Genomic DNA, 25,006 nt, shown 5'->3' with positions numbered 1-25,006 from the left:
CATGTGTATATAGTTTTTCTACTCCTTTGCCAGTATTAATTATAAATCCACACTTATTACTAAAACATCTAAATAAAATCACAACCCACAAGCATCATATTTTTCTTTCTTGAACTTTATTACAATAAATTTTGCAAGTTAATTACTCTACATACCCATTGTGATGATTGCACTTGTAGGTCGTTGTTTAGGATCATTATTCCAGCATTGCTGCATGATATCTGACAGGTCTTTGGGACAGCCTTCAGGTATGGATGGCTTGGTTCCATTGCCAACTTCAAAGATCACCCGGTGCCATTCCAAATCTTGAAATGGTGGTTTCCTTGTGCAGATCTCTAGTAACAGCATCCCATAGGCCCATATATCAGCTGGCTTGGAGTAGATAGCCCTTCCACGCTCATTCCCCACATGAATTTCTGGCGCCATGTAGCGATAGGTTCCCTTCTGGCTGGATGTTGTCTGAGACTCTTCTATCTCACGTGCTAGACCAAAATCACACAACTTCAAGAGGTTGTCTTGAAAGAGAAGGCAGTTTTGAGGCTTAATGTCCCTGTGCAGGAAGTTCTGTCTATGGAGATATGTGATTGCAAGTGCCGATTCTTTTGCCCACTTTTTCTGCAGCTCATATGGAAGAGGCTTTGATGGATCTTTGAGGTAATCATGCAGTGAACCATTGGGTGCATATTCCATCAGAATAAGTTTAGCACTTGGGATTTCACAAATTCCAAGCAAGTTAACGATGTGTGGATGATGTAGTTTGCTCATGACTTCAACCTCTTTCTTTGCTAATGCATAAAGTACTGTTTTGCTGGCAGCTTCTGTGTATCCTTTGTAGGGCTTTTTAAATGAAACACGGCTGACAGACCCAAATCCACCTTCTCCGATGCATTCATGGAAGTCAATATTGCTAGCATCCAGTTTATCAACTGAAGCACCCATTTTGATGTATCTGTGAGATGAATAATTATAACAAGACATGATTGATACAATAGTTGCATTCAAGTCTTTGATTAAGTTTCAATTTGGTTTTAGTAATTTGTAATTTTAATGAATAATGAATGTCATTTGCAGCTTACGTTAGACCTAATCAATCTTTTTGTCAGAATCACAAAACATTGCATGACACTTCTGCAAATCATGTCAACTGTCATCTATTAATTCAACTAATTTGAAAGAGATCCACTCTTAACAATACCCTGCGTTTTGTTCAGTGGTGACTGGTCCAAAATAGTCCTATCTCAGCACTGGTTAATACCTCACAGAAAAAATACCAGTGTTTACAATGTTAACAACCCAACAGCATGTGCAACTGATTGTGAAGATTGGAACTTCTGTTATTATTGCAACATCTAGTGATTTTAGCCATGTGCATTTGAATATTTAATAAATAGATGGGCCTACTTTTAAAGACAGCGTTCAAGATCTTGGCACCATTTCGTGACCAAAATAGTTTGAACATTAAAGTTACTGATATTAATATGCAATTATGCATGGTTGAAGGAACTTTTTCTAGGGTGACATTTTATGCAAATTATAATTCCCTAATCAGAAATACAAAATCTGCTTTATTATTTTTTTCTTTGCAAATTTGCATAAAGCTTGTCTATGCTAAAATGTCAGCGAACGATAATGCCCCACAATATTATAGGATTGGAAAAAAAAATCAAAAATCAAATGTAGTACCATTCAGGCAAAATTGAAAACTAGTTTTAAGCAACTATTTTGGGCACAAGTTTGCATTTTTATCTCAAAGCTTGTACGGTTTTTGAGTTTTTATTTTTTTCCAAATACCAATACTTTTACATTAATTAAGGGGGTAGAGGACACATTTTAGTTGATTACCTAAATATGATGAAAACAGTTAGTTTAAATTTAATACCAGCATGTAGCCTATTAAATTGGTAGCAAAATAAAGGGCAAAATCATTCTTCTAGCATCTTCTAATCAAAGTTTATGAATGTCAGAACCCGGAATTTTACCGTAAGTGGCCAATTTTCGGGAATCATTTGTCACAGGGACTCTCAGAATCAATTGAAATTTTGGTAATAAGATTTTTGCGTGGATATCTACTGAAAAGTGTCACAAAAAGAGGATGCTAGGATTACGAAATACTCCTTTTAGTCCAGTCAAAGTGGGTTTTGACTCACCACTAATTGCAACAGAATTTATTTCACTGCTATGAATGTCAGAGATGTCCCCTGAACAGCATACAAAAAGTATACTAAAATATACTTGGTGGAAAGGTAGTTTTTGGCGGGAAAAGGTCATACAGGGGTCAAATTTCAAAATCGCTCCAATCATTTTAAAAACTATACCAAATTATTCCTGTAGTCATAAGGATTCAGAAAAAATATAGTTTGCCATATCTGTGATGTACGGTTCTGGAGTTATAACCGAAAAGGTCAAAGGTCAAATGTTGGGTTCAACAGAGGTCAAAAAACTAAAAATTGTCTGATTTTAACCAAAATGGTCTCAAATTGTTCGTCTTGCAAACATAATTCATTTAAAGAATATTTGCACTGTTTAGGTTGTTTAATTACACGCGTAACATCGAAAACTAGGTTGGGGTCAATAGAGTTCAATGGTCAATAACCTCTTTTACCCTGCTACCTAGGTATCAAAACATCCAAGATATTGCAAACTATTCTTATTTTGGAGTGTTTTTAAAGGACAAATACATTGAGACCATTTTTAAGGAGATCGGAGCATTTTTTCAAAGTTGACCCACGGGTAGCCCAAAATTTGACCTTTGACCTTTTGCTTATAACTTGAGAATGGTACATCACAGATACGACAAACTATACTTTTTCTGAATCCTTAAGGCTAGAGGAATGCTTTGGTATAGTTTTTAAAAAGATTAAAGCAATTGTGAAATTTGACCCCTGTATGACCTTTTCCCGCCAAAAACTACCTTTCCACCCACACCACTCTTCGCCATACATACATTCTCCCAGCCACATTTCCCTAACATAATATGAAATTTAAAAAAATAAAATGAAATTTATTTTGTCAGAGGCAGGGTCAGAGGCGCCGGCGGGGTCCGAATCCACGCTGCACTGAGCCGCTATAATGTAGTAAATGTACTCCTATACAATATTGACACAACACCAGCGCCTTAGACTGCTCGGCTATCAGGCTTGATGGTGTCATGATGAGAATTTAAAAATATAATCGCAACTTCATTACTTCAACATACCAAGTGACAAGCAAAGACAGAAAACGTACCATATTTTGTAATTTTATTTGTTTAAAAACATTAATGTGTATTAATAGCGCTCAATTGTTGATAACTACGTGTTTTATATACAGAAATATAGGACAATAAATGAGGCTATACACGCACAATAGTATATCGATTTTGATTCACACGTGCGCTACGAACTCGCCGTATAGGCCTACTAAAAGCATAGCTTATCAATGTGGCGTGGCCTACCATTTTTCTTGTAGCTTCTTTTATACGTCGATGTTTTCATCAATTATACAATTAATCCGCATTAGACCCATAATTTTATTAAAAAAGATTAGATTACCATAAAAACGAAACAGTAATCATTTGTGGGGTCAAATGTAATTTATACATTGAATTTTCAACGTTTTTTCTATCGCCATTCTCGCTCAATTAAAAAAATATTTTGGCGTATATAAAATTGAAATAAAATTCTCTGCCTCATAAACGACATCAAATGTGCCACAATTGGGTATCACGAATCGTTATATATGATGTGCAGTTAATATTCATATTTTCTTTTATACAGAGGATGCTTCAGTTTTGACAGGAAAAATATTTTCTTGAAAACCCTCTCACTCGGTTATTTTGAAACGGTAACCACGCTTCCCTAGAATGTGCAATAAATTAGCATTAAAATTTTTCTAATTCTAACAGCAAGTGTTTCTAAAATGCAGTATGGCGAAATGTGGTGTACTTTCCACCAAGTATATTTTGGTATATTTTTGGTATGATGTTCAGGGGACATCTCTAAAATGTATAAAAATGAAAAATATTCTGTTGCAATTAGTGGTGGGTGACACCACAAATTTGTTTAGATTGACTGGACTAATAAGCTATAGCTCTTACCTCTTGTATATGAATAACACTGTGTATATGAAATATATATGATATCATAGATATATGAGCTGTATTTGTATCACACATTGACTCAATATCGATGTGCTGGAAAAACCCTGCAATCACAATTGTTGCATACAACAATGTAGCAGTGTACAAATGTACTTATGTACATCTGGTATAACCAGCTATACAACAAGTTCAAGTACATGTACACTATACACAGTGTACATGCAGTATACTATATTATACACACCACAATATGCATGCCATTCAGGTCTGGGAATTCCCCTCAATATATTTATATTTTCACATGCAGTTAATTAAAAAAAAACTCCTTTAGCCTTTAATATTGTTTCCTATAAATCATTGCTGAAAGTTTTGGTCTTATAGAAAGAAAACAGCATTTGATAAAAGAAAATGCTATCTAGATATATAGGCCTATAAAAAACTCTTTTAATTTTATTCCTTGAAAATATGCAGGGGAAAATGAAAACAGGGTACCAAATAATATTATGACCCTATCAAGCAAAATACAAATGTGAATCAGAAAATTCTAAATTGGAGTTCACCATGTTTGTCATTTTTTAATTTATTAGATCAAATATGCACACATGATGTCAGTACTGCTATGGTTATTTCTAAATAAAGAGACACTCGCAAAATATTTCTTTTCAACAAAACCAAAACTTTTACTTGAAGGTTTCGCCTATGCGATAGTCATCATCAGAATATTGCTACCCACAGAAAAATTTTCAGGGATAAAATGGGAATGGCAAAGAGTCATTAAAATGACTAAAAATGGAATAAAAATTGAGAAAAAAATTTGCTTTGCCCCCCAAAAAACAAATCCTGGTACGCCACTGGTGTAAGTCCAACCACAGCCATCCTCAAAGTAGAAAATCAAGTGTTCCCATGCAGCATGCTTTAACAAATTTGACAAGTCACTATAGGCCATTTAATAAAAGGCACTAAATATATTGCCCATGTGACCCATGGGCGCCGCAATACCAAGCCCACCGAGTGATCAGTAGATGTGCTACAATGCTTAGAGATAGGAATTTTTCAGACAAGTATCATCAAAATTGCTGAAATGCAACTTGATTACATATTGGGGGATTCTACTAAGCAAAGACAGAAAACGTACCATATTTTGTAATTTTATTTGTTTAAAAACATTAATGTGTATTAATAGCGCTCAATTGTTGATAACTACGTGTTTTATATACAGAAATATAGGACAATAAATGAGGCTATACACGCACAATAGTATATCGATTTTGATTCACACGTGCGCTACGAACTCGCCGTATAGGCCTACTAAAAGCATAGCTTATCAATGTGGCGTGGCCTACCATTTTTCTTGTAGCTTCTTTTATACACACGTCGATGTTTTCATCAATTATACAATTAATCCGCATTAGACCCATAATTTTATTAAAAAAGATTAGATTACCATAAAAACGAAACAGTAATCATTTGTGGGGTCAAATGTAATTTATACATTGAATTTTCAACTTTTTTTCTATCGCCATTCTCGCTCAATTAAAAAAAATATTTTGGCGTATATAAAATTGAAATAAAATTCTCTGCCTCATAAACGACATCAAATGTGCCACAATTGGGTATCACGAATCGTTATATATGATGTGCAGTTAATATTCATATTTTCTTTTATACAGAGGATGCTTCAGTTTTGACAGGAAAAATATTTTCTTGAAAACCCTCTCACTCGGTTATTTTGAAACGGTAACCACGCTTCCCTAGAATGTGCAATAAATTAGCATTAAAATTTTTCTAATTCTAACAGCAAGTGTTTCTAAAATGCAGTATGGCGAAATGTGGTGTACTTTCCACCAAGTATATTTTGGTATATTTTTGGTATGATGTTCAGGGGACATCTCTAAAATGTATAAAAATGAAAAATATTCTGTTGCAATTAGTGGTGGGTGACACCACAAATTTGTTTAGATTGACTGGACTAATAAGCTATAGCTCTTACCTCTTGTATATGAATAACACTGTGTATATGAAATATATATGATATCATAGATATATGAGCTGTATTTGTATCACACATTGACTCAATATCGATGTGCTGGAAAAACCCTGCAATCACAATTGTTGCATACAACAATGTAGCAGTGTACAAATGTACTTATGTACATCTGGTATAACCAGCTATACAACAAGTTCAAGTACATGTACACTATACACAGTGTACATGCAGTATACTATATTATACACACCACAATATGCATGCCATTCAGGTCTGGGAATTCCCATCAATATATTTATATTTTCACATGCAGTTAATTAAAAAAAAACTCCTTTAGCCTTTAATATTGTTTCCTATAAATCATTGCTGAAAGTTTTGGTCTTATAGAAAGAAAACAGCATTTGATAAAAGAAAATGCTATCTAGATATATAGGCCTATAAAAACTCTTTTAATTTTATTCCTTGAAAATATGCAGGGAAAATGAAAACAGGGTACCAAATAATATTATGACCCTATCAAGCAAAATACAAATGTGAATCAGAAAATTCTAAATTGGAGTTCACCATGTTTGTCATTTTTTAATTTATTAGATCAAATATGCACACATGATGTCAGTACTGCTATGGTTATTTCTAAATAAAGAGACACTCGCAAAATATTTCTTTTCAACAAAACCAAAACTTTTACTTGAAGGTTTCGCCTAAGCGATAGTCATCATCAGAATATTGCTACCCACAGAAAAATTTTCAGGGATAAAATGGGAATGGCAAAGAGTCATTAAAATGACTAAAAATGGAATAAAAAATTGAGAAAAAAAAATTTGCTTTGCCCCCCCCCCCAAAAAAAACAAATCCTGGTACGCCACTGGTGTAAGTCCAACCACAGCCATCCTCAAAGTAGAAAATCAAGTGTTCCCATGCAGCATGCTTTAACAAATTTGACAAGTCACTATAGGCCATTTAATAAAAGGCACTAAATATATTGCCCATGTGACCCATGGGCGCCGCAATACCAAGCCCACCGAGTGATCAGTAGATGTGCTACAATGCTTAGAGATAGGAATTTTTCAGACAAGTATCATCAAAATTGCTGAAATGCAACTTGATTACATATTGGGGGATTCTACTTTTTTAGTATGTTTTCAAGAACTAAAAGTTATCGACGGAAACTCTTACAATGATACTACAAAGTTGCAAAAAAAATGACAAATTTGCCAGAAAATTTGGACATGCATCCCGCATTTCCAATTGAAATACACAGGAAAACCACCCGCTGTGCCAAAGGTCACTTTTTCAGACATCCTGTCTAGAGGCTGTAATGTCAGCACCCATCTAGTCACAGGGGTATTAAATTAAGTGCCTTTATTTAAATACCCTAAGACAACTGTTTGAGTTATATCATAGATCCACCAGAACTTGTTATGCAGTTCTTCATAGGGTGGTTATATTGGCCATAGAACATTACAAGTTCAGTTAAGTTGCCCACCTTTATTTGAAAATTTGCTCTGCGTGGAAACACACTTATAGGTCCTGATGGACCAGACTGAAGCAAAATGCTCAAACTGGGTTAAAACGTTTCTAATATAAGTATGCTGGACGATATGGAGAGTAGAAAGAAAGCGAACAAGGAAAAGAAGGCCACTCACAACAAATCTGTGAACAATTTGATTGTCAGGGCTTGGGACGTGGAGGATAAATCTAATCTCAACTGAATAGATTTTTAATATCTAAATCAATATATTATTGAAAAGTAACACTTTGATGTTTTGCAAAAGTTCATTTTACAAATCATATACTTTGAAAACTTGCTTGATTTATTGTTGTTATGAGTTATGTACATTTTACAAAAATGATGTTGTTTCAGCCCTCTTTGCAACATAACTCAAGAACCACAAGACCTACAAAAGTATGTCTGTGATATACGAGTGGATATTCATACGTAGTGGTAGATAAAATGATTAAAGAGTTTAACTTCTACACTACACTATTTTTCGCTCACCTGGAACGTTTTCACTAGTTCGACTAGCGTCTTCAGCAGATGGTGATGCTGTGATGATATCTTGTCTACAATCGGGATATCTCTCACTGATGACGTCATATGATTGACAGGATGACGTCATAGGAAGTTATCCCAGATGGGGTCTATTTCTAGACCTTTGTCTCGATTCAGTCACGAATTCAGTCTCGACCCACCACGTGTTTGGAAAAGATATGTGGATGATACCTTCGTGGTCATAAAAACTGCTCATATCGAAGGTTTCACCGATCATATTAATAACATTGATCCCAACATCAAGTTTACGCGTGAGGAAGAAGAAGACGGCAAACTTCCCTTCCTAGATACTCTGGTCTGTCGTCAACAGGACGGAACTCTGAAAGTTAAAGTGTACCGAAAACCGACACACCACAGAGCATTACCTGAACTTCTCCTCTCACCACCCACTTGAACACAAACTCAGTGTGGTAAGAACGCTACTCCATCGCGTAGAAACGGTGGTCACAGACCCGGTAGATAAGGAGGAGGAGATCGCACATGTGAAAAACGCTCTTAAAAACTGTGGCTACAAAGACTGGACTTTTTTCCGCGGCCAGCCCAAAGAGAAAGACGGTGCTTCTCAGAACCCGGACTCGGAGACGGCCAATAAAGGTTTTGTCACCTTGCCTTACATAGAAGGCCTTTCTGAGAAGCTACGCCGCGCGTTTAGGACCGCAGGAGTGTCTACCAGCTTCAAACCTCAAAATACGCTTATGAGTGCTTTATAGTAGCCCCTAAAGACAAGACAGAACCCATTAAACAGTCTGGTATTGTGTACGAGATCACTTGCGCTGATTGTGATGCTAGTTACATTGGCGAGTCAGCCAGGAAGCTCGAGAAAAGGATCAGTGAACATAAATCCACCGCTGGCAGCTCCAAATCAGCTGTCAGGGAGCACGTCGTAAGATCAAAAGGACACCAGATTGACTGGGAAAATGTAAAAGTTCTTGAACGGGAGCAAAAGGAATATTCCCGTAGAGTTCTGGAATCAATACACATAAGGACTCAGAAACCAAGACTGAATCGAGACAAAGGTCTAGAAATAGACCCCATCTGGGATAACTTGCTGATGCCCGAGGGGGGGCAGCGCTACATCGTAACATCCTATGATGTCATCCTGTCAATCATATGACGTCATCAGTGAGAGATATCCCGATTGTAGACAAGATATCATCACAGCATCACCATCTGCTGAAGATGCTAGTCGAACTAGTGAAAACGTTCCAGGTGAGCGGAAAATAGTGTAGTGTTGAAGTTAAACTCTTTAATCATTATGTCTGTGATATTTGAATTCTTCTACACACTCGCTATGAAATGATCAATGCAATTTTTGCCAAAGCTCACTACCATTCCCAAGATGTTGTGAACTACCAAATCACAACAGTTTAAAATAGTTGCTAACCTTTAAGTCTCTTGACTTAAGGCACGGTGGGAAGGCATGACTAAGCCATCCTGGTGCCATCACAGGCAAAAGCTTATGATGATAATGTTGATGTCTACATTAAAGCGTTACCAGTTTGCATTAATCTATTCCCTTCTTGTCTTTACTCTTTATATTTCAGGGGTGTAGACGAGGACATGTTGAAACATTGTCATACAGTCATAGCAGAATGGTTACCAAGTACAATAGAGGGTGACAAGCTGCCTCTAGATGTCACATTGTCAGGTAGGTTTTATAATAAGACAGGCCAATACAGCCCATTGAACATTGTCATACAGTGATAAAGGATGACTTCAAAACCCAAATGCCAGTTGCCAGAAACCAGACAAGAAGGTTTCGAAAGGTCAAGTCTCCATAAAATGTGAGTACTTTGTACATGGATATGTTTTATAGAACTTAGCTACTAATTAAGTTTGTCTCGTTGCAATTACAATTCATGTGAAGTTGCATTCAAATTGTGCCTTCTTACATAACAATATTCTTTTTCCAATTGTGATTTTCAGACAAGTTTGTCTCATTACAATTACAAACCATGCTGAGAGATTACTTTCCAGTCATCTGGACAAATACTTCTGCTACAGGACAGGTATGTCACTTAGCACTAAGAACTATTTTGATTGGTTACAAAGAAAGCTATGTCATGTATTGAGCCAATCAGAGATATGGTAAGAATAGTCGTTAGGGCTGAAGGAGACTAAACTTAAAATTGCTTAAAGATCTAAAAGCTCTATTTTCATTGGTTACTCAGAATATTCTATCATGTAATTAACCAATCAGAGGTGCTGTAGGGAAGGCAATAGTGACTATGGGGTTAACAGGTTCCTGTGGAGTATGATAAAGTCATGACATAGTGGCATAGTGTGGGTCATCCTATGCGGGAGGGGCACCGACCATGATTGGGACAGCATGCCGGATAGGGAGACAAGCCATTTTTTTGGCAACTTTGCTATGAGATTTTCTAAATTTTCAAATCAAGGATGATAGTGCCAGTGTTATATGAGACCAAGTCAGGGTGTGGCGAAAAACATCTTTATTCTCGGATCAACTTGGAACTTTTAGGAGACTTAGAATTTTACTTTGTTACATAATTGTGCTGAAATATCAGTAAAATCAGAGAAGGTTTTGACCAGATAGTAGATTTTTACAAAACCACTACTTATGCACATTTCTTACTGTATAACTCTGTTATAGAGATTTCAGTAGGAACAACCTGGGAAATTCTCTGAGAGTTCCAAGTTAATCCAATAAAAAAGTACTTTTCGCCACTCCCTATTTATTATACACATCATACATGTACGTCAAAGATTTTCTTCCAAATTGTAGGTTATTGTGAAAAGGGTTAGTGAAGAATCAAGGAAAGAACTTGAAAAGGCAACAGAAAATAGGTGAGTGTCCTGATTACAGCCCAACCTCTGCTATCCAGACCTCTTTTATATAGCTCTCTGGCTAGGCAAAAAAAAAAGTTGTTTGCTTGCCCTCAACCGACCGACCCTAATTTTGGAAATCAGAAAAAAGGGTTTTTTTTCTATTTACTGTACAAAAGAATACCGACCCTATTTTTGGAAATTCCTGAAAAAGTTTTTTTTTTCTTTTCAAATTTTTGCATTCTGAAGATGTAAAAAAATGTATTTTAGAGCTTGTGTTCAACATTTTATTTGTTTTGTAATGTTAGTTGATTCATTTTGACACCAAAATTGTCTGATTTGTCATATTTTGAGCCTTAATTAATACAAACAGTAGAGTTTGTTAGTAATTAAAAAAAAGAAAAGAAAAAAAAAAGAAATCCCGACCGACCGACCCAATTGTTAAAATTCATTTGAGGGCAAGCAAACATTTTTTTTTCTTGGCCCTATCTGGCCATTTCTTTGTAGGAAACATGTTTTAATGCTTTGACACCTAACCATCTTTCATTGCTATTACCCCATGTAATATTGTGTTGTTCCAATTTAGGCACTTCTTTGCAGAATTACATATTATTCACTTTATCCTGATTTTTTGTTCATTTATCTGACCAATGCTTAGTCCAATCCTCTAATAAAAAGAGGTTACATTGTCTGTCCAGATTTGATTTCATTACATGGTCTGGAACTCTATTGAAAATGAAGTACTGCAAACAGTGTTGGAAATAAAGCAACCTTTTCAAGGGACACTTAGAGCCCAGACTTAAATACCAGTCTGTATCTTTCCCCAGCTTTAATATGCACATATTTATTATTAAGCGCTTACAAAATTAATCTCGAAGCGCTGTACAAAGCATTAAAAACATAAAAACAAAAGCAAATATTATAGGCAAAAATATATAGATTAAAAACCAACACAAGAAACATAATAAAAGCATGCAACAAAATATAATAAGGGCACGACAAGTGGGTGGCTATGGCAAAACGCACGATGGAAAACCAAGAGCCAAACCATCCACCCGTCGTGCGCCGCAAAACACAATATTGCAAGGCAGTGGATGGTTATGACAAAACGCACAAGAAAACAAAAGAAAGCCATTCATCCATCCACTCGCCGTGCGCCACCCAAAACAAAGCATGTAAGTCAAGGGAACGGCAGGCCAACGGTCCCTCCAACGAGACCGACAAACACCAAACCAGGAGAGAACAACTCCATCAGCCAACCGCTGCCTTTAACAAAAACAAGAATGGTAATACTCATCAATTAACAACAAAAGCAGCATAAATATGATAAACTAGTCAGTAGCATAAGCACATGTGAATAAATGAGTCTTTAATTGAGATTTGAATTGTCCGATGTTGCTTGCGTTCCTGATATGAAGTGGAAGACAGTTCCAGAGTTTTGGCGCGCACACTGCAAATCTCCTATTGCCGTGACGTTTTTTTTGTGGGACGGCTTTTCCTCAAGCAAATATTGAGTAGAAGATCTGAGGCGACGCTTTTGGTTCATACCGGTTGATGAGTTCTGAGATGTAAATGGGAGCTGCATCAGAGAGTGACTTAAATGTCAGAAGCAAGATTTTATACTCAATTCTCTGGCGACCGGTAGCCAATGAAGTTCCCGCATTATCGGTGTTATGTGATCATATTTACGGATGCGAGCAACCACTCTTGCAGCGGCGTTTTGCATACGTTGTAACTTTGAAAGTTCTTTGTCCGGAAGACCGTACAAGATAGCATTACAGCTGTCCAGTCTGGAAGTTACATACGCATGCACGAGCTTTTCTGCACTATGCTGATCAAGGTAGCGACGCAACTTTCCGATCTTTCTAATCGCAAAAGAGGCGGTTCTGCAAATGTTGTTGACGTGGTTGGACATGGTTAGTGTGTCATCCAAGATCACACCAAGGTCTCGAACGCAGGCGGAGGGCTTAAACGGAAGAGCCACCAACATTGATGTCATTCAGATGTAATTTATTTGTGAACTGGGAAGTCACATGCAATACTTCAGACTTATTGTCATTGAGCATCAGTTTGTTTTCTGCCATCCAGCTCTTAATATCACAAATACACGCTTCTAATCTTGCCAAGACAATGCCACGATCTTGAGGCTTCATCATGATATAAAGTTGCGTGTCATCGGCATAGGTGATGCTAGACAGATTGTGAGCATCTATAATGTCTTGCAGCGGGCCCGTATATAACACAAACATAACTGGTCCTGCGACAGATCCCTGGGGCATTCCCCAGTCAAGAGTAGTCGGATCTGATGCTGCATCCCCGATGATAACAGACTGTTTCCGGTTATGGAGATAGGACGCGAACCACTGCAATGTTGATCCACAAATACCATAACGCTCTTCCAGCCGCCTCAGTAAGATGGAATAGTCAATCGTATCAAAGGCGGCTGAAAGGTCTAACAGTACAAGCACCGCTTCTTGATGTTCGCTCACGGCCTTCAACAGATCATTATTTGACACGTGCTAATGCTGTTTCTGTGCTATGGAAATTCGATAAGCAGACTGGTTCTTTGAGTACAGGGAGTTGTTATTCAGGTAGGTTTGCAATTGGTTGATGGCAACGCGTTCAATTACTTTTCCTAGAAACGGTAGGTTGGAGACAGGGCGGAAGTTTTTAAGTTCCTCTGCATCCAGACTGGCTTTCTTAAGTAATGGACAAACAAGCGCCTGTTTCAAGCAATCAGGGAACACGCCGGATTGTAGGGACGCGTTCACAATTGAGGTGATAGATGGAATCAGATCTTCAAGGCACTGTTTAGTTAGAGAAGCAGGTAGAGGGTCCAACTGACAAGTCTTTATAGCAGAGCGTTTGATGATCTTTTCGACTTCTACTGATGACAAGACATCAAATTGCGAGAAGCGGCTCTTACACTCACGCTTGACATCAGCTGATAAATCAGACTGTGCAGTGGCAGACACATCCAAAGCTAAGCGGATTTTGCGAATTTTCTCGTCGAAAAACTGACTAAAGCGATTGGCTAAGTCCTTTTTTGACTCGTGAGAAGGAAGCACTTTGGATGGTTTATACACAGAAAGTTTGTCAACCAGGCGGAAAAGTTGGCGCGAATCACACTCAGCTACCTGAGAACGATGATATTCAGTTTTGGCATCATCAAGTGCCTTCTTATAGTTGTTACACTCCTCGCGAAGTTGCTCTTTATCTACGGTAAGTTGAGATTTTTGCCATCTGCGCTCAAGGCGCCGCTTGTTGCGTTTTGAGTCACGGTTTAATCCAGATACCACGGGCTTTGGGCCTGAGCGAAATTTCACGAGCTGTTTCAGGTGCGTGCTCATCCAAGATTGTACACAAAGTTTTGTTGTAGTGTTCGCCATGGAATCAACTGACTTTTCGTCAGCCAATCCACCAGACAGTGAGTGTTGGAGATCATCACGGAAACTCTCCTGATCGATGGTTTTGATTCCCCTAGACTTCACCACACGCTTTGTCGCTTTAGGACGCTGTATTTCAATGTCACATACAATTGCCGCGTGAATAGTTGGAAGACCATGCAACAAAGACAGATTGGTAACACAGCTTTGTTGTTCTCGCGTGATCAGGAGGTCCAGTATGTGGCCGTCTCTATGCGTGAGGCCATCTGACGTGCTGTTTTAAGGCAGCAGATCGGAGAAGATCCATCAGTTTCTTGGTGTTGTAATTTTCTGCGATATCAACATGTATGTTGAAGTCTCCACATAACACAAGTTGGCCGGGCGTAAGTGCAATGGATTCTAAAAGGCTAGACAAGTCGGTGTGGAAGTTGTTGGTACATACTTTAGAACCGGTCTGTATATAACAAACAGATTCACGGAGTCTCCCGGTCCAATTGAAATTGTCAGCTGAAGACATTCAAATGTCTGGAAATAGAAGGGAGTGGTTTGTACATCATACCCCTTGCGTAAAATCACACAGATTCCACCACCTCTCTTTCCGATCCTAGGTAACTGATGGAGATTGAAATCTTGAAGAGTGGTATCTATATCGGCGAGAACAGTGTGATCAAGTTCATTTCCTTTCAGCCATGCTTTGACATCAAATATTACATGTTTAATGGTTTGAAAATTTAAATGATACTCTGGTCCACATTTTGTGACACTTTCTAACCTTACAGACCTACTCCCCGTTCTAGAAAAATACAGCACTAATTTTTGGGGATTAAAAAAATATTATCAAGTTCTGCAAAATGAAACATAGCTCAATCCTAATCATTAATTTAGTACTAACTGGAGATAAAAGAAAAAGTTCACTACAGTCAGTCTACTCTGAAGTACAAAGTACAGACGTGGATGCACATATTGTGCCAACTTTGAAGGCACGCATACCTGCAGCAGAGACGCAGCACTACGTACTGTATACGCGCGCGTTGTCACTTTGTACTTCAGAGTGCACAAACTGTATTTGACTAATTTCTTGAAAAAAAAGAGCCAAAAACATGCATTTTTGTCATGTTTTCTGACAATCGACTCTCAAAAATCAAAGACTTGGAAACAAGTCTAAGCATTCAAAACCTTGAGTAGATGCTGCAATTTTGCTCTAATTCCCATTTTTTGTGTTACTATAATTAAATGATTGGTTATAAAAATGGAACATGTCGTTTCCAAAAATTAAAATGCATAAACTGAAATTAGTTAGAAAAAAGTACAAGTCTTTGGGCTTGATTGTCACAGCTTATGTAACACCCTAGAAAGGCATGTTTTGGACCTTATTTCAAAAAAATTGGCCAAACATTAAAATTTTACTTTTATTGCCAATTTATAGCATGATTAGGACTAACTAAAGGATTAGGATTTAGCTATTTTTCATTTGGCAAAATGGTATAATATTTTTCCCCACAAAATTAGTGCTGTGTTTTTCTGGAATAGGGAGTAGCAAATAAACAACAGGTAGTGTCCATATTGAAGGCTCCTGTGTTGCTTATTGAAAGTTGTGTGTGGCAATCTTGCATTTCTAATTATAGTGTAGTGCGCTTGAGTGCAGCACACACACACAATTTGCTCTCTACAAGAGATTCAACTTTGATGTGGTTTTTGATTGAAACATCATTCCAGAAGCTGTTTAAAAGTATTTTGGAGACCCAAGGACACTGCTGGACAGTTTTTTTTTTTTTTTGCTGCTTAGTTTTCTATATTTTGCGGATTTTTACATCACAATTTTGTGTTGTTAAGGATGATGCTAGCCAACTCTCTACAGTACAGTAGTATCCCATGCAGAAAACACTTGGTCTCAGTGATTGCACTTGTAGCCCTGGTGCTTATCACTGTGTGTTCAACCCAATTGATCTGTATTGATTACCAGCATCTTAATAGCACAATGTGTTATAGTAGGGATGAATTGTTGCAAATGAGATCTGAAGTGACTATGAAACTTCCTACAAATCTATGGCAATACATTACATCACTTGGTATACGATCTGAACCGATAACCAGAAGGGGTAGGAGAGGGGGAAAACGCCACCCGAGAGTGCCACCTGTTGTAGATACCGATCCTGATCAATATAGTCCTATACCAACCATCATAGGAAATAGGCCTAAACCAAATGAACTTCAAACACCTCGTTATGCTAACTGTACTAACTTACGTCAGTTACCACACTATGGTACTATGGACTCAAAACTTAATGTATGCTTATGGAATGCACAATCATTGGGAAACAAGACTGTTCTTCTTGTTGATTACATGCTTGAACATGACATCGACTTAATGATATTAACTGAGACATGGCTGCGTGATGATGATAGGGTTATCATCGGTGAAAGTACACCTCCTGGATACTCTTTCCTGAATATATCGCGCCCTAACAATGCCCGTGGTGGTGGTATTGCCACTATATTCAAAACCCCGCTGAACTTGTCTCTAAGAAAATCTCAATGTGTCACCAAGTACTTTGAATCAGCATGCATAACAGACAATGCAAATCGCCTCAACCTTGTCGCCATCTACCGTCCTCCACCATCTCCTGAAAATCGATTTTCATTCTGACTTCATTGCTGAATTTGATAACTTTGTTGATGACATTTCAATACTTCCTGGAAAGATGCTCCTTGTCGGGGACTTCAATGTGCACTGGGATCGTCCAGACAAATCCGATGTCATACAGTTTTCAAACATTATTACCTCTGCTAACCTCGTGCAGCATGTGGATAGACCAATGCATACGTATGGGCACATTTTGGATCATGTGTTCACCGTTTCTGATGACAATCTTGTTTTGAACTGTACTGTTGATGAAAGTTTCATCGCTGATAGAGTTAAAGTCAAACATCACTGTGTCCATTTCAATGTGAACCTTGAAAAACCGCTTCCGGAGCGTGTCACACAAGTTCTCAGGAACTACAAGGACATCAATGATTCTGACTTTGAGAACTCGCTCTCTCAACATTTTAATGACATCCCAATGTTTGAGAATCCGGGTGATATTTTTGACTGGTACAATCAGGTTGTCCGTGCGACTCTGGATGAGCTTGCACCTGCAACAACTCGCTCAAGGTCTATCAGATGTAGAATGCCTTGGTACAACAACTCTGTCCATCAATCGCGTCAAGAACGCCGTCAGCAAAGAACGTAAATGGAGAAAGTCACGCTCTGAAAATGATCGCTTTGAATTCACTGAAGCTAACAAAATGTCAAGACTAACATCACCATTGCCAAAAAGGATTATTTTGGCACCAAACTTCACAATGCCAGCACAAAGGAAGTGTTTCAAGTCATGAATCAGTTGTTGAACAATCAGGGTAGACCTCTTCCATCTTACAATGATCCCGCTGATCTCGGCAATAAGTTTGCTCATTTCTTTGTGACTAAGATCCGCAGAATTCGTCAAGATTTGAATATTGACAGTGGTAATTGTACTGATCATTGTGTTGATAACTGCAGACGATTTAGTCACTTTCATGAAGTATCTATGGATGATGTGAGACGTACGATCACTAAGTCGTCTAATTCGACGTGCCTTTTAGACCCTGAGCCCACATGGCTCTTGAAGCAGCATTTAGAACTCCACCTTCCAGTATTGACTGAGCTTGTTAATAGTTCTCTGAGAACTGGTATTTTCCCTGCCAACGCAAGCATTCGGCTGTGGTTTCTCCTCTCCTTAAGAAGCCTTCTTTGTGTAAGGATGATCTGAAGAACTACAGACCAGTCAGCAACCTCCATTTCGCTGCTAAAATCATTGAGAAGTGTGCTGCGACACAGTTTGTTGAACATCTCAGCTTGCACCAACTAATGGATCCCTTGCAATCTGCTTACAGGGCCTGTCACTCTACTGAGACTGCACTCATAAAAGTTCAAACTGACATCTTGACTGAAATTGACTCAAAATGCGTCGTCCTCCTAGCACTCCTCGATCTATCAGCGGCATTTGATACCATAGAACATAACATCTTGATTAGCCGTCTTGAAAAACGCTTTGCTGTATCCAACACTGCTCTTCAGTGGTTCACCTCCTACCTATGTGACTGGAAAAGCCAAGTTAATGTTGCTGGTCATTTATCTGATCCCATAACTAGCGATTTTGGTGTGCCGCAAGGCTCTGTAATGGGCCCACTTCTGTTTACCGCATATATTCGTCCCATAAGTGACATTGCCATCAGTCATGGAATTAGATATCATATCTATGCAGACGACACACAACTTTACATCTCGTTTAATCCCAGCATTCCCGGTGACATGGAGCGTGCCCTGTCTACATTGACTCGCTGTATCCATGAAATCAAAACCTGGATGTCATCAAACTGTCTGAAGCTGAACGATTCTAAGACGGAGTTCTTTGTTGCAGGGTCACCTTACAATCTTAAACACTTGCCCCAAATTGAACTCACCATTGGCACGGCCAAGATCAAGCCATCTGAGACTGTTCGAAACCTCGGCGTCATGTTCAATCCCGCAATGACTCTTTCCAGCCATGTCAACTTCCTTCGCAGATCCATCAATTTCCAATTACGAAATCTCTGGCGTATTCGTCAATTCATCGACCAGGACACTTGCCACCTTGCAGTTCTTGCGCTCATTTCATCTCGTCTAGACTATTGCAACGGACTCTTCACCTCATTATTCGGCAAAGATCTTACAAGACTACAACGCCTACAGAATAATGCTGCGAGACTGGTTTTTGCAGTTGGTCGCAGAACTGAAGCTTCCAATCTCCTAGAGACCTTGCACTGGCTTCCAGTTCGCCAACGAGTACTGTTTAAAATCCTTCTGTATGTCTACAAGTCCATGCAACAACTGAGTCCCAACTACATTTCAGACTACTTTACCGTTTATGTTCCTCCTCGTACCTTGCGATCGTCTTCTGACACTAACCGGCTTGCTATACCAAGACGCAGCCACAGAATGACTGGCGAAAACAGATTTCACATTGCAGCCGCTACCGCATGGAATTCACTACCCGTGGACATAAAATCTGCTGCGACCACATCCGCGTTCAAGTCTATGCTAAAGACTCATTTGTTTTCTTGAACTGTTCTCTTGTTATTTGACTTTTTGTGTATATTTTTGTAAGCGCCATGGTATCTTTGTGAATGGCGCCATAAATGCCTGTAAATGTAAATGTAAATGTAAAATTTCGCCATCCATGAGAAGTAAATAAAAGAACACTGTTTTGATACAGCTTTACCAGAGAAGATATCTTACCCTTCCCAGAATCCTTTGCAACATGATACATCACCTCATTTCATCAAATGACATTTCTATTACATTGTACAGGTTCCCTTTGTTTTCAAGTTGAGAATAGACTGGCTAAACTTGGGTATATAGCTCTTTTGCAAGATCTGGATGTGCTCTATTCATTGAGGTACCTTTGGTCACTTTCGACCCATGTTGCAATAGATAGCAAATCAGTACAGAAAATTGAAATGGAAGAAATGCATTGTGGGAAGTGTAACTTCGATATCTTCTCTGCAGCTTTACTACATGACTGGTATATGATGTTACAGGTCGTATAAGTGTGTTACTAATTAAGCCTCCATTTTATTTATTTAGTTATTTATTTTATTGATTGCCTGTTACAGGTTACTTGAATACATCCTGGGTTTTACACATGTCTTTAGGATACTTGTGGAGAGTAAAAAGGTAAGCGTTGAGTTAAATATCACTATGTTAGGAGCCAGCAAACACAAAACATTTTCGCAAGAAAAAAAAAAAAGGATAGCCGAAACCATTTAATGTCAAATTAATTATACAATGGGTATTAAAACATTTAATAAAATTTTAGCATAATGTTATTTAAGTGTTGACAAAATATTTTTTTAAATGATCTTGCTGTAGTATTTTTTTATGCAAAATGCTTTAAAATGTTTTCATAACCATCATATAACCCAACAATTAATGTTATTAAAATGTTTTGAACAAAACCAGGAAAATTGTCGAAAACCATGTTGTGTTTGCTGGGAGAGATTATGAGTAGTGATGTTTAAAATCAGGTTACAAATTATAACAGGCATGCCATTTTGCCTTGGTACTGAAAGTTTTGGCAACAACTGTTTTATGGAAAATTCCCATTGGAGCACAAGTGGAATTTTATTTAAATGAGGATGAATATTAATGGATGACATGACATATTGTATAAGAACCATTCCATGTCAACTCCTGGGATGTGCACCGCAGCACCTCTTCAATTTTTTTCTTTTTCTATGTGGTGGTAGATATTGATGAGAAAGTAAAATCCTGAAAATTTGAGCTTCATACGCTATTTCGTTTTCCTGTTGCATCAATTTGAAATTTAGGGAAAACAGCATAAAAAATGCGTCGCAACGCGAAAGACGATGTTTGGAGGTCCATAAATGTATAAAGAAAACCCCCTACAACTTTGAAAAGTATGTATCCTGGGGTACTTAATTGTGTAGAGTTCAAATCTGGCATCAAAAACTTGTAACTCCTTTACTTTAAAAGATACAGGGCCCTCAAAATGCAACTTTGTCCATCCAGGACCAACTTCGGGGGGTCAGAACTCCAAAAGTAAAAATAATTTTGAGGGGATGACCAATGACCAACCAACCCTTTTTGTTGATGTGGCTGGAATGACTCCTATGTGAGTAGGTAAGCCTAACTGATGTTTTTAATGCAAAGTCATCAAGACCCCAAGCCACTATTTCTCAGAAATGTTGTCCAAGAACATATTTTCAACATACCTAAAGTTGATGGTGGGGCAAATTGTCTGACATTGGTTTTCAGGGGGGTCAAAATGTACAAAAGTGTACTATTGGAGTTTTGCATGGGTAATATCTCAGCTAAACTTATCCTAATTGACTCAATATTGGATAAGAGTAATGTCCTACCAAAGGGTTGCGACTGGCAAAAAAATGGACAAAAATTATTTTTACTTTTGGAGTTCTGACCCCCCGAAGTTGGTCCTGGATGGACAAAGTTGCATTTTGAGGGTCCTGTATCTTTTTAAGTAAAAGAGTTAGTTAAAAGTTTTCTGATGCCAGATTTGAACTCTACACAATTAAGTACCCCAGGATACATACTTTTCAAAGTTGTAGGGGGTTCTCTTTATACATTTATGGACCTCCAAACATCGTCTTTCGCGTTATGACACATTTTTTACGCTGACCCCCCTAAATTTCAAAATGATGCCACAGGAAAACGAAATAGCGTATGAAGCTCAAATTTTCAGGATTTTACTTTCTCATCAATATCTACCACCACACAGAAAAAGAAAAAAATTGAAGTAGAGGTGCTGCGGTGCACATCCCAGGAGTTGACATGGAATGGCTCATAAGCAGATAAGCACGGTTGCAGGCTTGCAGCTAGCTCATTTTGAATGCTGGTTAATTTTATTATATCAATTGGAGTGCTGGTTTGTGGCACTATCTTTTTAGTGAATAAGCTCTGGGGTATTCATAAAAAATTGCTCTTTTTATGATGAACAAATCATTAGTTAGATGGTCGGCCAGTGTCAGGCCCGGATGGGGTCGCCCATTGTAGCTACAGCCCTGTATATAAGACTCTATCCTGTTTTTCATTTTGTTCTTGTTTAGCCTCTTTTAGGACACAACATGGTGACAGATCTACTATTCGTCCATGAGAAGTTTCACAATCCTCTTCCAGGTGAGATAGGATCATATTTTTCTTACTGTATAGCGGGATATTTTATTTGAAAATGAATTTGTCCCAGCCAACATTGTGCACTTTTACAAGTGTTAATGACTGGCTGCTTAGCATGACAGTCTAAGGATACAAAAAGTAGAAGAATCAACTTTTTAAGAATGTTGGATGATACTTTTTCTTATTTTTAATGAAATTAATAGAATCATAGTGTTGGAATGTATGAATGGATGAGCACATGTTCATTGGTTATTCCCTCAATTCTATCAGGGCTGTAAACTCTCACGCAGTTTACACCAAGGTAGTATAATCTCACGCCTAAAGCTGTCAAATGAGTAAAATTTGTTGCCCCCCCTTTTTAGATTCTTGAGAATCGTGGCTCAAATAATCATGGGTCAAAATGAACTTTGTAGTCAGCAAACAATAATTCCGTCCTGGTACGCCTCTGTTTGACAGTGTCTCACACCAAGCAATTCCAAAAAGTTGACAGCCCTGACTCTATTAATGACCCCAAAATCATTTTCCAGCCTTGAATATTGCAACTTGATTGAAATTGAAGTATTTATTTAACATTTTTTCCGTCTGATATTCAGATAAATTTAGTGACTTCAAGAAAGCCATACATACTTTGTTCCCTCAAGTGGTTGATACCAAGCACCTGTCATTCAAATTGAAAAAGGTAAGAATTGAAAACAAAGGGAGAAAATAATTAGACAATAATAACTTAATTAGACAACAAGAGCTACCAATCACAGAAGCACGACGGCATCGCATAGGCGTGTGGGTTGCGAAAATGCTTGCACAGAAGTCATTGTAGCACATCAGGAGTCATTGTCAGTTATTAATGACCAAGCAATTAGTGCGCGATCAGGCAATCAATTTCTTTTGATTGGATCACTGGCTTTGTGTATATTAATAAGGTTATGAATAACATGTAAATGTAAAACCACAGACTACTACAGACTATTTGCCAACAGGTAAACCCACCACACGTTAATGTGGGATATCATTGTTCCATAAAGTACGACAGACAAAACTGCTACGCACATACCACATATTTTTACAATATATTACGTAAATGGGAAGACACATAATACTCTAGCGCATAACATAAAGACACGTAAAACTGGGATGATTGTTAGAGATGCATCGGCCCCCATGAATATGCAAGAATTCACAGCATACAAAGCACAGGGACTTTGGCTGTTGGTGAATAGTCTGTATGTGCAATGGCTGCCTCATGTTAGATTTTGAAATTGCTTTATGCAGAGGAATCCAAAAACTTGACAAAATGCTTATCTCATAAGGTATTGGGTTTGCATTTTTATCAGGTGATTTAAGTTGCTCCTGGAAGGATCTCAAGTGCACTGACTTTTTGTTTTTTCTTTACAAATGACCCTAAAAATCTCTGAAATTTGTTGAAAAAATTACACCTCTTGTTTCACTTGCTTTACTTGCTTGTTTCAATCACAATCCGGCTTTTACAATAGGGTGGGAAATTTGTTGTCTAAGTTACTTTAAGTTTACTCTCTCCATGTGGGTGTTGACTGCAGGCGACAAGTTTCAAATTTTTTTTGAATTCAAAAATTCCAGAATTGTTTATTTTCATGACTATTATTTGGAGTCACAATGAAAAATGCATTAAAATAGGTTTAAACAAGCCCTGTATTGGTTCAGTGGTTCTAAAAATAGCTCTTGATATTTTGAGAAAATATCTCAAACCTTGACACTTTTTTATGTTGAAGCCTATACCCAGCATGCAGAGCATTAATTTTTCTTTCTCACACACATACAGGAGCTTATTGAGAAAGGTCTACCAGTCACATCTACAGGTCTTGATCAACTCTACCAGAATCTATGCAGGTAAGACTCCCTATGTGTTATTTACATTGTGCATATTGTGTGCATTATGTGCTTGCTGATAAATGAGGACACACACAATATTTCACATTTAAACCATGGACCTCTCTGCAACAGGGGACCATCCTCGGTTTCGGAGGTCTGTAAAGGGTACAATTTCATCTTATACGTACACATACACGCAAAAAGTGGCAGAAAACGTCCTCGGTATGTCGACAGAATTCAAACAACCACGTTGGCATATTCCAAAACTGTATCCACATTTGGAGGCAAACACATAGGGTGTGTGTGTGTGTGGGGGGGGGGTGGGGGTGGGGGATGACTATGTCCTAGCAGGACATCAGTCAATGTGAGACATTAAATAATAAAATGCGAGGATCACAAAGGATGTATAGTAAATGAAGAAGTGAAGCTCAGGCAAAATGGCACCATAATAAAGAACAGAAAAAATAGAACCGTTTGGACTCAAACCAGCACGCACTCACAATTTTATGTCAGGAGTTCACCACCACATACCACAACAGCTCATGAGCCTGTCATGAGTCATGACAGGTCTCTGCTGGTGAATTAGACATGTAATAAAATTATTACATGTTTAATTTTGTGGCAAATCTGCCATATGAGCTGTTGTGGCATGTAGTGAACACCAGTATGAAATAGTGTGCATGCTGGTTCAAATCCAAAGGTTCTGATTTGTTCTCTCCTTTATTATAGTGCCAGTTTGCATGAGCTTCATTCATGATATAATAATGCAAGTTTTAAGTTTTATTTTTCTTGATTATATTTGGATGGAGACTGTGGATGACAAACATCTGTTCACTCTAAGATCCTTTAGTGTGTAATTCAGTCAACCACCCCACAAATTTTGCGAATGTGCCTTTCAGGATTCAGTTTTTGCCGGCAAAAACCTGGCCTTGTGACACTCAGGAAATTATTTTTGTAACCTAATTTACTTGTTTTGAGATGAAAAAAGTGAACTATTCATCACTTTTTTTAGTTTTGTTTGCCATTTGCCAGCAAAAACTGTTTTTGCCAAGTGGTTTAAAACTGCATTTTTTTCACCTGCGACAAAAACGAACCCTGGTGCGTTTACCTTTAACATTTACCCCTTTCTAGTTTTCAACCATAGACCCTTGAAAAA

At 37.9% G+C, this 25,006-nt stretch overlaps 2 protein-coding genes across 2 annotated transcripts in view; one reads left to right on the top strand and one right to left on the bottom strand.

Annotated features, from left to right (window-relative positions):
* The window catches only part of LOC140143771 (uncharacterized), a 37,358-nt gene extending 36,413 nt beyond the window's left edge, over positions 1 to 945 (bottom strand). Inside the window, exon 1 of the mRNA XM_072165584.1 lies at positions 156 to 945. Coding sequence (XP_072021685.1) covers positions 156 to 939 — 784 coding nt within the window. The 5' untranslated portion in view covers positions 940 to 945. The remainder of the gene's footprint in view (positions 1 to 155) is intronic.
* LOC140143803 (poly(A)-specific ribonuclease PNLDC1-like) overlaps positions 1 to 25,006 on the top strand; it is a 173,262-nt gene that overhangs the window by 138,480 nt on the left and 9,776 nt on the right. Inside the window, exons 7-13 of the mRNA XM_072165616.1 lie at positions 9,663 to 9,766; positions 10,045 to 10,127; positions 10,865 to 10,926; positions 19,968 to 20,028; positions 21,939 to 22,008; positions 22,599 to 22,684; positions 23,801 to 23,868. Coding sequence (XP_072021717.1) covers positions 9,663 to 9,766; positions 10,045 to 10,127; positions 10,865 to 10,926; positions 19,968 to 20,028; positions 21,939 to 22,008; positions 22,599 to 22,684; positions 23,801 to 23,868 — 534 coding nt within the window. The remainder of the gene's footprint in view (positions 1 to 9,662; positions 9,767 to 10,044; positions 10,128 to 10,864; positions 10,927 to 19,967; positions 20,029 to 21,938; positions 22,009 to 22,598; positions 22,685 to 23,800; positions 23,869 to 25,006) is intronic.

This window comes from Amphiura filiformis, unplaced genomic scaffold, assembly GCF_039555335.1.
Source record: "Amphiura filiformis unplaced genomic scaffold, Afil_fr2py scaffold_28, whole genome shotgun sequence".
Classification (NCBI taxonomy): domain Eukaryota; kingdom Metazoa; phylum Echinodermata; class Ophiuroidea; order Amphilepidida; family Amphiuridae; genus Amphiura; species Amphiura filiformis.
Note: the sequence above shows the minus strand (reverse complement) of the source record. Positions and strands in the feature narration are given on the sequence as shown.